Source organism: Melopsittacus undulatus, chromosome 6 (assembly GCF_012275295.1).
Source record: "Melopsittacus undulatus isolate bMelUnd1 chromosome 6, bMelUnd1.mat.Z, whole genome shotgun sequence".
Taxonomy (NCBI): Eukaryota; Metazoa; Chordata; class Aves; order Psittaciformes; family Psittaculidae; genus Melopsittacus; species Melopsittacus undulatus.
Genome location: NC_047532.1, coordinates 53,310,530 through 53,323,679, shown reverse-complemented (window position 1 = coordinate 53,323,679; position 13,150 = coordinate 53,310,530). Strand labels below are relative to the sequence as shown.

At 39.8% G+C, this 13,150-nt stretch overlaps 1 protein-coding gene across 1 annotated transcript in view; it reads left to right on the top strand.

Moving 5' to 3' along the window:
* The first annotated feature begins 707 nt into the window (after positions 1 to 707).
* The window catches only part of NYAP2 (neuronal tyrosine-phosphorylated phosphoinositide-3-kinase adaptor 2), a 142,702-nt gene continuing 130,259 nt past the window's right edge, over positions 708 to 13,150 (top strand). The window contains exons 1-2 of the mRNA XM_005150206.3: positions 708 to 780; positions 7,992 to 8,234. Coding sequence (XP_005150263.1) covers positions 8,029 to 8,234 — 206 coding nt within the window. The 5' untranslated portion in view covers positions 708 to 780; positions 7,992 to 8,028. The remainder of the gene's footprint in view (positions 781 to 7,991; positions 8,235 to 13,150) is intronic.

Genomic DNA, 13,150 nt, shown 5'->3' with positions numbered 1-13,150 from the left:
TATAGTTGCACCCTGAATGTTTTTCAGCCAAATGATTCTTTCCAGAGTGCGGGTATTGATTTGAGTAAACCAGTGTAAATGCTGCTCTGTCCAAGTAGAACAGTTTTGTTCCCGAGCGCTGGGAGCAGGTGGTGGGAGGTTGTTTTGATGAGGTTAGGAAGCTCCTCCCCTCTTTCCCGAAGCAGCAGCTACCCTGCGTCAGCAGTAATTGTGTGCCTTGCACTGCTTTTCAGTGAGGGTGAGTGGAAAAGATACATCAATACGAGGTATCAAACAGAGCTTTAGATGTTCCTTTTAAGTGGCCGCTCATTTCCTTGAGCCATACCATGGGCTAAAGGTTAACTTACACATTCTTCGTGGAAGAACAGTTTCTTTTTTGGGAAGGGAGAAGGAGGGAGGAAGGGCGTTGTTTCATATTCTTTCCTACCTATAGACTAAATGTGATGTACAGTGCTGTTCATGCAGATTTATTTATTTTTCTCCCCCACTGGATTACGTGCTAATCAGTCTTCAGTGCAGTGGAGCTAAAAGAGAGACTGTTGCCTAGCTCTAGCTTGGCGGCTCTGCGAGCGCCCGAGCCCCCGGAGCCGAGGACCGACGCCGCTGCCGCGCTCCGGCTCCCGGCGCGGCCCCCGCCGCCGCCCCGCCCGCCCGCCCGATGGGCCTGGCGCGGGGGAGCGGCCGCTGTCCGAGGTGCTAGGATGCTGGCTGCGCGGGGGGCCGGGGCAGCCCGACTGTTGCGGCGGGAGAGGAGCCCCACAGCCCTGCTGGCACGCGAAGGTAGGCTTGCTCTTTGTTTGAGAATCCCTGATTAATCAAAAGCATCATCAACTGACTAAGGCAGCTGGAGAGAGCAAGCCTGCCTGTAGTCACGGGGAGGGGGGGAGAGAGAGAGACGATGCCACGAGCTAGAATGCCTCAGACCGTCTGTATATAAGTGGCAATGAGAGAGCGTCTTTCCTGCTGCAAGAAGCCATTTGGATAGGATGCTTTCCATTCCTTATATTCCTTTCTTTTTGTCTCCACAGAACATATTCAAATGAGGCACCTTAGAAATCTCAGTGTTAGTGCATATGATGGTGCTGTAATCTTCTATGTTGTAAAGTGGGTAAAAATCATCCCGTTTCTCCTCTGCTGGACCTCAAAGCAGGGTGTTGTTTATACCCTCCCATTATCTGTACCCTCTCTTCTCTGAATGTGGATTTAAAGAAGCAAGCACCTGTCTTCTCTTGCCACTGCATTTTTTTTAAAAAGCCAAACTTTCCATGCCATTTTAATCATATATTAAGAAGATCTGTAATGTAACACACTGACTTATAGTGATGTCGAATTCTCCGATCTGGGCAAATTTGCCAACAAGATTTAATGCACTTTAACTGAAGAAAAAACTGAGCCTAACTGCAAATCTGTTTCTTATGGTGCTGAATTATCCCTTCCGACTGCACTGAGATAACCACAGGAAAGGGCTTTTACAGGCAAAAGTCACCTTTGATTATTGCACTTAGCAGTCCCCGTGGACTTAAATTTTGGTACGTACATATTTTAATATGTTGTATAAGCATGCTAATAAAATACGGTGCTAATTAGAAAGAGAAAAAAAAAACCAAAATAAAATAATGAGTAGTCAGAATAGATAATGATGAAGTTGCATGTATTTTTAGGAGGTATTAATCAAGCCATTGCTAAACTAAAAGCTGAAGTCCATTTAGCTGGTTTTGTGTACTTCACATGTTGATTGTGCGTGTAATAGAGACATTTTGCAGCTGTTTTTTTTTGTTTGTAAAAAGCACGGTTAAATAATTTAAACATTATATTTTCTGATTAATTAATTGCCCTAATTTCTAACATCTATGTTAGTTACTTAGACACACTGCACAATTAATATTTTACAGCATCTTAATGTGATGCTGGTGGCAGTGAAATCTCCATTTCATTTTCTTGAGGAGGAAGAAAAATACATCAGCAAGAAGCTTATTCTTTCTTCTAAGTTCAAATGCACTCCTCTTTGCATATAGAATGTGTCTGTATGTCTGTGTGTGGTGTGTGATTTTATTCTTGTTGCTCATAAGTCTTCTGCATAATATTGGGGTGATAACATGTCATAATTGCACTTAAATGCTGGCCATTCAGAATCTAGATTTGTAATTGTCCAGCATTATTTTCCTCAGGGGATAGAAGTGATAAAAGTGTTACTGTGCTGCAAAGTAAACAACAGCTCTTTACATTCTGGAGTCATAGAGGAGTCATTGTTAGCAAAGACCTTTCCCTTTTCAGAAGGCACTAGCAAGGGAGCCAAAATTTAAGGCTCAGGGTATTTTTTGCAGTTCTTAAAACTACATTGAGCATAACTGTCCCCTATGAAGGGTGGGACATCTGTAGAAATTGACTATTTCTTTAAACACATGCAGTAGCATTCTCCTTCTTGAAGGAGCCACTTTTAACCTCTTTAAGTAAAGGGTTTAGCACTACTTAGCTTCAGTGATTTCACCCAGGTGCCAGAGCTCATGCTGTGCCGTATAATGAGGACAAGGTACATAATCTGTAATCCCAGTCAAAATGCGAAGTATATTTGTACTTCCAAATGAGTGTAGTGGTTAATTTTCTTTAAATATCTGCATAAAAAGTTGCCAAATGATATATAGTAGAAACTTGCTATTTCAGAAGGTCTTTCTTCTTTGACATTAGAATTGAATGCATTGCTGTGTGTGAATGCAGTAATGCCAGCTCATTGTTAAGAATGAGCAGGGAATTCAACTCTAAAAAGCATGTCTTAGAAATTTGTCTCATCACACTCAACTGTTCAGGTATTTCAAAGCTCAGTTGATATAAAGCACAGTTATGATAAGAGACAGAGTTCTGCCAAGTAGTCTGTAGTATATTTTTCCATCACCGATTTTATATATATATATATATATATATATATATATACATTTTTTTTTATTCTTTGTACACCCAATACCATTAGATCCTTATTAGTGCTGCTGTGGTCAGCAGTTTGTGAAAACTGGATATGGCTGGTCTGTCTACTTTGCTCTTATTGCCTTACAAGCAATTAAAATGCAACAGCTCAAATTTGAGGGTTGTGCAGGATCCACTGAATTTAGTGGAGGGAGTTGACAGGTAATGTGAAAGCAGATGTGTCTCAAAGAGGAGACAGTATTCGGAAGGGAGATGGGAAGGACTGGAGAGGTATGTAGACCTTTATAAATTAGGGGTTGGTCTCAGGACTTTGGGCAACCCCATTTGTGTGTTTCCAGGCTCCATTCTCTTATGTTAGAATTTAAAAAGGAAAAATATCCTTCTCTTTGGAAGATGGCAATCAGTGCCTTTGTCATTACTTCAAAAAGCTCCTTCAGTTTAACGTCAGCATTGCCAATTTTCAATGCAGCACAGCTGCAGCTTATGGCTGTCAAGCATGCTGTAAAGCAACTGATATTTTGGGGATCCTCATGTGAATAAGAAGGGGAACTGTGTGTCTGAATATTAATGTATAGCACTGCTTTGATACTGTGATACCGTGTCGATTACGGCTCATATTCTGAATTCAATATTTGTGCACAATGATCATATGAAAAGGAGGTGGGTTTGGGTTTGACCAAGAATGCTGTATGATTGACATCAAAGCAAACAGTCAAATTAGAAGTAAGGCATGCAACAGTCTTGTGAAGCACAATGCGTCACTCCCCATAGAAATTGTGTCTGAATAGATACAAACATCTTGTATTTAGTTATGTAAATATTTCTGGGCAAACCAGTAAGGGGACTGCTTGCCCTTGCCAGTAAACCAGATGCATTGGCAGGTAAGAAAAGAAAAGTCTTGCTTTACTCCTCCTTTCTGACAGCTGACTGCATGGCCATAATAGTGTGAGCTGCTCTGTGCTCCTTTGCCAGTGTCTCTCTGATCTGGGGGTACCTGGAGGGGCCAGTGAGCAGGACTGGTTGTTTTGTGTTGTGTTTTTTTCCTCTTCTCTGTGAGGTTTCACACAGTGTGAGTTTGACCTTTAAGAGCAACCTGAACATGTTGGAGAACTCCTTAGTGTCCTTGTACTCAGGTGAATTTCCGAAAACGTTCACATTCAGTGAACACTTGCAACAAAGTTCCTCCCATCAGTTCCTGGTGATTTCTCAGTGTGTTGGCTTCAGTAGCTGAAATCGAGGGCATTTCTTCTTCCCTGCTGTCTCCTACTGTTCCTTCACAATGAAGAGGGGAAGAGAAAGGCGTTGTCAGAAGGATTTCCCAAACAGAGAGAGTCCCAGTTACAGTTTTCTAGGACAGCTTGGTTTCAGAGAACCAAATGCACTGAAAACAATGTGATTGCAAATACACTGGTGACTCTGTATGGTCCTTGCTACCAGCTAACAAAATACCTGGCAGCAATGTGCATGTCAGGGGGGCCAAAATGCTGGTGCCTCACCTACACTTTATATTACTTATCAACTTGCATTTGCATATTTTTAATCAAATATAAATGTACTTAAACAGAAGCTTGTGCTTGTATCTGCCCTGGCAGATGGTTAGGAATTGCTTGCAGCCTGATTTTACCAGTCAGCAGAACCTTTGATCAAAAGTTGATCAGTGCTGTCCACACATTTTCCAAGGAGGGTGGCCAGCAAGCAATGCACGCAGCTCAATGGAGCACATGGATTGGTTGCAGCCTATTGCAGTCACAAAGCACATTTACTAAGGGAACATAGTTTCTCTGAAGTGCCATTAATACCTTTAAATAAAATAGGTCATAGTATGCTGTACAAGGAGTACTAATACTGGAAAAATGTTTGCTGTAATTAGGCTTTTCGCCCCAGGTGTTTGCATTTTTATTTCCTATTTAAGCTTAGCATCCACAACTGTACAATATTAGTAAATGCAATGAGGCTGTAAAATACCATGCAGGCAGGAAATACACGAGGTTTTAACTAGAAAATGCTTGCTACTGGTATAGAGACTTTTCAAAGTTAGTGCCATAAATGCTGATTCAAGGTTTTGAAATACCTGACATGCCTCCAACCCCCTCTGGGGGTACTTCAAACTGAATTTGGTGTCACGAGCATCAGTAGTCACAGGAGCTAAGTAGCTACAGTTCCTCAGTTCTATTACAGGATTGGACCCCTGTTAGGACAAAGAATATATCTTGATCTGTTTACTAAATATGTGTAAATTGTTGCCATTCTGCATGACTTCAGTAAGAGAAAACATCAGTGATAAACCAGCATATAAAGTATCTGGTCAGTGCATGCAGCAGAATAAAGGCATTTATTTCAGTCTTTTTGCGATTACAATTACTTTACCCTCTCATATGAGAAATAACTATCATGATGAAAGGAGATGCAGCATATCTGTGTCAGCTTATTTTTGACCTCAGAAAGGGAAAAAATGAGAAAAAATATGCAGTATTTTCATCAAAGAGAGTGTGCAGCAGATCAAGTTCTATATGTCTTGGGGGAAAATGGATCTGAACTGCATTTATTGAAAGGCTGCTGAAGTTTTCTTCAGTATAAAATTTCATAATATATTTCGGAAGTAAAATCTGGTCCCTGGAGAAATAATGGTAAAACTTCCGTGAAGTTCGCTATGGTGGGGTATCTCTGTTGTCCAGTTTTATCTGAATTGAATTCAACATGCAGAAACTAGGCTTTACTGGAAGTCCAAAATGGAAAATATAGTGAAATAGCCATCTACTGGGGAAGTGGCCCAGACTTTAACATCAAAAAGCAGATACCGTATAAAGAGTTTGGAGACAATGAAGTTAGAGCTGTCGATGCTGTTAGCATTGGTTTTAATTAGGTAGGCTTCGTGCTGTAGGCAGAGACTTCCAGGAAAGGGCTATAGTATCTGGACTTACCTTTCTTAATCAGAGAGGTTAGGAATTGGCCTAAAATGATGTCTGCTGAAACATCGGTGACATTCATAGTGTCTGTTTAGCTCATTTTCAGCTTCACAATTTACTCTTTTGCAGATATGGTGCCACTTATGGTAAATATATAGAATGGCTCAATACGTATTGCAAGCCAGTGAAGTTTTAACTACTTCCAACATGAAAGCTGTTGTGAAATTGCATGCATGCACACACATTGGGCTGCTCTAACACCTCACTCACTGGTTTTGTCCTTCAGGGATTAGTAGGAAATACCTATACTCATGCCTGAAAATACTTTTTAGATCAATTTAGTGGCACTGATCGTCAGCCTTACACTCATTCAGGCTTAGCTGATAGAAAAGGATGTCTTGGAAGGTAGAAGAGGTGATAGGAGCAGACCTTTTGCATCCTCTGAATCTTCATTATTTTAACAGTCAGGTTACCACTGTACAGAAATAATTTTGATATTGAGAGCAAGGGAAAAAATATTGATGTGCTTTTTAAGTATTAACTGCCTGAAACCACCTGCTTGTTGCTGTTGTTGATTCAGGTAATCAATGGGGAAGAAATATTTAAAGGTGGAAAAATATTTTTCTCCTTTTTGTCCTTGCAGATGGATGTAAAAGCATTTTGTTCTCATGTTCAGGGCTGTGTCTGAAGGCCCAGAGTAGATTGATGGAGTCTATATGAGATTTTAATTTTCTTTTTTACTATTTTACTCATTGCCTGGCTTGATCAGAATTTTGCTTGTCTAACAGTGTAATAACGATTAGAAATGTGGCAGTATACTAGGAAACAGAGGAAAGATTTTTCTCTCTGATTACACATGGACTCTGCCCTAAAATCTGTGTGCAGACATGATACTTATTGCCTATTCAGTAGATCACTTCTAGTTGCAGTGCTGGCATGGTTCTCAGGCAAATTCCAAGAAGTCACACCATCCTTCTTCAGGGAAAGGAAGGATGCTCTAGTGGTGAAGAAGCTAAACCTACCTTTGAGAGCTGAGCTCAGCTGCCAGGTCACTCAGTTACGCTTTGCATTGACTTCATTTGTAAGATGAGGACCCTGCTCACAGGCCTGTGTGAGGATAATATCACTTAGGATTATATGTCTCAGGACCTTACACTAATCAGTATTTAAAATAAGGAGATAGTACAAGTCTGTTTTCTTAAAGTTCTATTTTATTTGTTTAATAAGTAGTCAATGCAGTTGTACAGAATTTCACTAGCTATGTTTCTTGAAATTATACTTCACATTTAGTCACCTGTCATACTTACCCACGTCTAGACAGCCGAGTTCAATTCCCAGGGTGTCTGCTGCTGAGTGGAAAACCTTTGGGGCCTTTCTGAGAGCTTTTAGGCTGCCTGCCATGGAGCCAGGAGTGACCAACGGATCTGAGTGTGTCTGTGCCCAGGTGTCTCTGATACCTGTGGAAGAATTCAGAGTTGGCTGGAGAATTCAGAGCTGTTAGAGTTCTGAAGATCCCAGCTTAGCTGGGAATTCTCATCTGTTCTTTGAGCTTCAACAACTGTGTCGGGCAACAGATGACCGGGATATATGGGTTCCTATCTATATTACTAAGAAACATAGGAAACTATTTCGAAATATTTCTTTCTGGATTTTGAACCTGAAAAAAAATTTGAACTTTTTTGTTCCAAACCATGGAACAGTATTTTCCACCTGAACTTTAGAACATCCTGGATAATAGGGGTTTTGTCTAGTGATGCGCTCTGGTGCATCTTTATCTAAACTGCAAAAAGGACTTGCTCTCCTGGGATGTAAGCCTTTTTAGTCCAATTCAAACTGAGATCCAGGGAGACAGGTGTTGTTATAACTGAAGGGTATTAATAAAAGGCAAGGGGTGGGAGAAAATCTTTTTTTTTTTTTAGAATTTGAGGAATGTATATAGATGGATCTGCATCGCTTGCGAAAAGGGACTTTTGGGTCTTATCTCCTTTTGTCTTGAGTAATGTTGTTCTGTGTTCTGAATTGCTTTGTCTATTATTTTTAGCCAGGAGAAAGTCTAAAAAAATTGTCTCTGTAAGAGATGTTAATTGCAATTGACACAATCTTGCTGTCATAAACCATAAGCTATTTTCCTACTGATTAAGGTATTCTGTGTTTTTCAACCTGCAGGAAACGTTGCTTTCCTTTGTTCATTATCTCCTGCAAGATGATGAGTTCTAATCAGGAGGAGGTCACTTTGGGAGCTTTTCTCCAGTATATTGAAGATATGGGGATGAAGGCCTATGATGGCTTGGTTATACAGAATGCATCAGACATTGCTCGAGAGAATGATCGCATGAGGAATGAGACAAACCTGGCTTACTTGAAAGAAAAGAGTGAAAAACGCCGAAAACAAGAAGAAGCAATAAAACGGTAAATATTTTGATAAAAAGATGAGTGGTCTGGCAGAGTGAATGCACAGTGAAGGGCTTGATTTCAGATATGGTAAATATGTGTAGACCTGTTATTTCAAATCAGGTTGTTGGTAAAAGCAGCACAGAGCACTGGCTCATATTAGGCTACTAATTACACGTGCTTCACATGATACTGAATGGTTCTGCCTCCCTTAGTGGAAGAGAGTGTTCCCATCCAAATATATTCAGTTAGAGCATGTATGGCATCTTCAGGAGCTGTGGTTCGTAACAGAAAGTTCTGGTGTTTGGAACAGGATGTGTAAATCTATTGGAAAACAGATCCTCATCCACTCGGTGCTTTTAGAAACTCTCAGATGGACAGTGGTGTACTGTGTGCCAAAATGAGTTCTTGCAAGGCAGGGACAGCCTCATAGGTCAAAATAGACTCTCCTTGGGTTGATGCTTTGAATTTAATAAATTTTTAAATTGCTGTCTGATGTTAAATAAATAAATAAATAAATAAATATCTGTTATTTATGTTTTCCTCACCATTCTGCATGCTCTGAAGTCAGTAAAAATACTGCAACCGTTTAAAGGAAAATGGATCAAGCCCCTGATGGGCAGAACCCTATAATGGCTCTTCTTGAACAATTCCATTGATTTTAATTGACAGTTAATGAGGAGCACTCACATGACCCGGCTTCTTGTGCCAATGGCTAGCAATGAAATCTCTGCAGCCTCGCAGAGAAGAAAAGAAGTTTGAATGGGATAGATATAAATATTTATTCTACACATATTTGCATATGTTGAAATGCATTTTCTTGAGGAGAGGTACAAATTGTGTAATACAGGTTAATCTTCTATCTGAATGCTAAACTTTTATATGTTTATCCATGGCTGGCTTGAGCACAAACTGATAAGAGGTCCTTTGATTTGTTTGACCCCAGCATGAATCTTCTCTATTTCGGTTTAAGGGATTAAATTTAATGCCTTGTCTTGGCTACTGTACATCCAAGTGTAACAGACATGTTGTGCTGAAAATGTTCCAGCAACAGCTCTATACTCTGGTAATTTTGATGGAATGTGAAAAGGAAAAAGAGCAGAACACAGTTTGTCACAGGAGGGAGAAGCAGCAACATAAAACAAAATTATGACTGCTTTATGTTGCAGGAAGTAGATCTTTTTGGATTGTCGTTAATTGGGCTCTGTGTGTGTGTGTGTATGTGTGTAAGAATAACGTGAAATGCAGGTGAATAGCGAGAACCCATGCAATGTGTATTGTTGGACTATTTGTTCTCTTGTCAGCTGAGCTTTTGGGTGATCTTTAGGGGGATTCAAACTGTTGGGGTGTCAAAGGCATAGGCTGCTTGTAGCAGAAGCTATACTATGCCTAGCTTTATGAGAGAAAGTGTTTTTCCTAGCAGTAGATTAATGCAAGAGGGTTTGGGGTTTCACTTTTATTTATCTGTGCTGGATACACATTAGGTTTCATTCTTACCATCTTTATTTAGTGGTCACCTATTTCTTTTGATTACTGAATAGCAACATAAACTGCAACATTTCCAAGAAGAAAAAGGTAGGGAGACCTACCTCAAAATATTTCTTAATACGAGAGAGAGGAAGTTTATTTCTAGTTATATTAAGCAGAGTGAGTATGTGAATTGGTGTCACGTGTTAAGTGAGAGCATGCAAAAGTGCTAGTCAATAAATTGCTGTTTTAAAAGTAGTGAGATGAAGAGAACTTTCTCATCTTACATTGCTGGCTCTTACTGAGGGGAAAAAAAAGCAAATATTTTGTATTTATTGAAACTTAACTATTTCATTAATTTACAACTGAATGAAAAAATACATTCCCCAGTCCTTGTGGTAATTTCTTCCTTTGATAATAAGCTGTGTTAAACTGTTAATGTATACAGATGTATTTGGAATACAGCCTTCAATGCTGGCAGCTAATTAAGCTGTGCTCTGGCTGACCTGTTTGCATGCACTTTTCTACGTGTGACCGTAAAGGTCACTAAGTGGCAGGACAGGTTTCTTGGGCATGAGAGAGTAAGTTGTGTGCCTGTCTGGTTCCTGAAGCTTCTCTCCCTAATTTGAATGGTGGTAACATTATTTCCTTCCTTGTGGTTTGTTTGTATGGTTTTATTTATTGATCTTGGTAAAATGATTTGATGAAGAGCTCTGAATAAGTGCAGATGATTTAGGGCTGAGCCAAACCATGTTATTCTTGCTCATGCTAAACTGAGATCACTGAAAACAGAACTCTGGTGCTCACATTCAGTCAGAAGACACAAGGAAGATTACCAGCAATATATTGAGTCTGTCAGAGAAACAGCATGTATATGTGTGTGGATTGGATGCATCAACATTTCTTGAATATAGTGCTCTTCTGTGGAAAACCGTGTTTATGGTGGTCCCTTCTACTCTTTCCCCACTTGGCTTATTTCAGTAACATTGAGGGAGTAAATCATATCTGTCTGATAAAACAAAGTGGGAAAACCACCTTAGGAAATCCTGGAAAATGCTGTCTTCAAGTTTCTTTTTCCATCTGTTTGCTGTGTAAACTTGGAGAGGGAAAATGAGCTATTTGTGATCCATACTTTGTAAGGGAAACTAAAAGCAGTGGCAGACTGAGGGAGAACGCTGATTCAACTAAAGGAACCATGATATCTGAAGTCAGTTAGGCTGATGGTAGTTGCGTCTGCTCCCTCTAGTAACCTCCAGAGATTCATCCAATACCATGGTGTCTATTGAAACAGCAGTCAGAAAAGGTAAAGTGGGACTATTGATTCCTTCTTTGTTCTGTACTATATTCCTTACCTCTTTACCTTATCTTGGTGGGTATTTGTATTATGCCTGTTTCTTGATAGTGTGGCCTAGATAGCAAGTGGTGCACATGTGCAGTGGTAGCAGTGCTACCAGTCTGGAGAATACTGACAGCTGAAAACAATCTCCTTAGCAACAAGGGAGTTATCCCTTGTGATTAACTGCAGGTTGATTTTGAGCAGGAGAGGGGATTTCAGCAAACGCTCTCCTTTTGCTTATGGGAATCAAAATAAGGCAGCTACAAGTCTTTGGCACCTACTGAAAATTACCTAATACTCTGTTTATTTAATTTTTCGAGAAGCTATTCAATTTCGGTGTTCAGATGGTCTCTTTTAGAAGAAGGCTGATCATGTATATTAACAACATAATAATGAGTAATTTATTATCTAACTAAGTGGTGATATTCACACACAACACTATTTGGAAGCAGCTGTTATTTACCTAAATCATCTCATAACCATGCTGAATGACTTAAAAGTTCATTGAAATGCATTAGTCTGAGAAGTTTAGAAACACGATCTGACAAATGACCTAAAGAGAAAAGCTGTTTGATTGTACATTTTGCCTTCCTAAGGATAAGTTGCGTGTTTTCCTTCAGCAGCACTGAGGTACCTTCCATGTGATTGCTGCCTCATCATGTGTGGTTCTGATAGGTTAATTGTGGGGAAAAAAAATTTATGGATCTATTGTACATTGCAGGGGATAAACACATCATATTGGATTGAGAGGGGGGAAAAGGCAACTAGTCTTTGTCTGATCTTGCTGGGCTGAGTCAGCTGATCTGATCTGAATTTCTGACCTAATTTTAGCGTGGTACTTAGCGATCATGCAGAGAAAATAAGGTTAATGTGCTGATCAGTAGCTGAGAGTAAGCCACAAAAAGTATGTTAGTATATGTATTTTGGACCTAATTTTTAGAGCTTTTTACTTCCGTCTTTTATTTGTCTGGTCTCACTACTTGATCATTATCTGTTTAGGGGGCTGTGTCCAGACCAAGAGAACATACTGGCATTTTGCCCACAGAGCTTATAAATTGCAAATACAGTTATGAAGCAGTATCATTTTCACTGGCAATAGAGTTGCAGTACTGTGAGACGTACATTTGCTATGATACAGTATCTGCCGAAGGCAGCCTTTCTGGGAACAGAAGGTAGATTTGCCTCATCTTTGCCAAGGAAAAGGTGAGTATTTTGAGTTTACGTCAGGCAGCTGTTAGAATGAGCAGTTGCTTTCTGACTCATCCTTAATTGACATGTATATATTTAGATACTTTTTATCTGTTATACAGGGTCTTGTGTTGATACTTCACCAGTGCTTTAATTGTATAAATACAAAATCTTTGTAAGAAACAACTAATGAACCCTCCACCTCCTCTGAGGGCTAAGATGTTGCATTAATCATAGGGAGTGGCTGGGGTTGTACACTTTGGTTAGGAGGTGTATGCTTTCGGAGTTCTGGCTTCTAGTCTTTAGGTGTCATTCAAGCTGCTGTTTCTGTCAGGGAAGTTGTCATTTTGATTTGTAACGCTATGAAGATGTGACTGCTCTGATGTAAAGCTGATGGTGTTAGTGGGCATGAATTTTTTTTCTGCCAGATTGTGGACTTGGCCATCAAAATATTTATTTCTGCTTCTAATGATTTCCCTTACTTGTAGCTCATTCTCAGTACCTAAATGGCTCTGTGGAAAGCCTTGTTTCCACTTGTTGAAGGAGGTATCCAGACAGATGCTGTCAAGAGGAGGAGCTTTTAGGAGCACTGTCCTGAGCTAAAGCTAGCAGAAATGGGCCAGCCAGCCAGTGGGAGAGTTAAGCTCTTGTAATAAAGAAGGAATTGTAATGAACAGCTGTCATCCTAACCTCTCCTTTCTTTGGCAAATCAAATACTGAAGACTAACCCATCAGCAAATGTAAGATCCTATTTTTCTCTTTCCCTTTTGTTTATTTATTTAATTTTTAAGGTTGTGAAAGTAATATAAATCAGGTTTTATCTGTTTGTAGTTTTCTGTAATTCCTGTCCTTAGGTTTCTTCATGAACAAGACAAGAGTTATACGTCCATCAGCTATCAGTTAAGTGTTATCAAGTTTGGGTGGCAGCAAGCAAATATAAAGA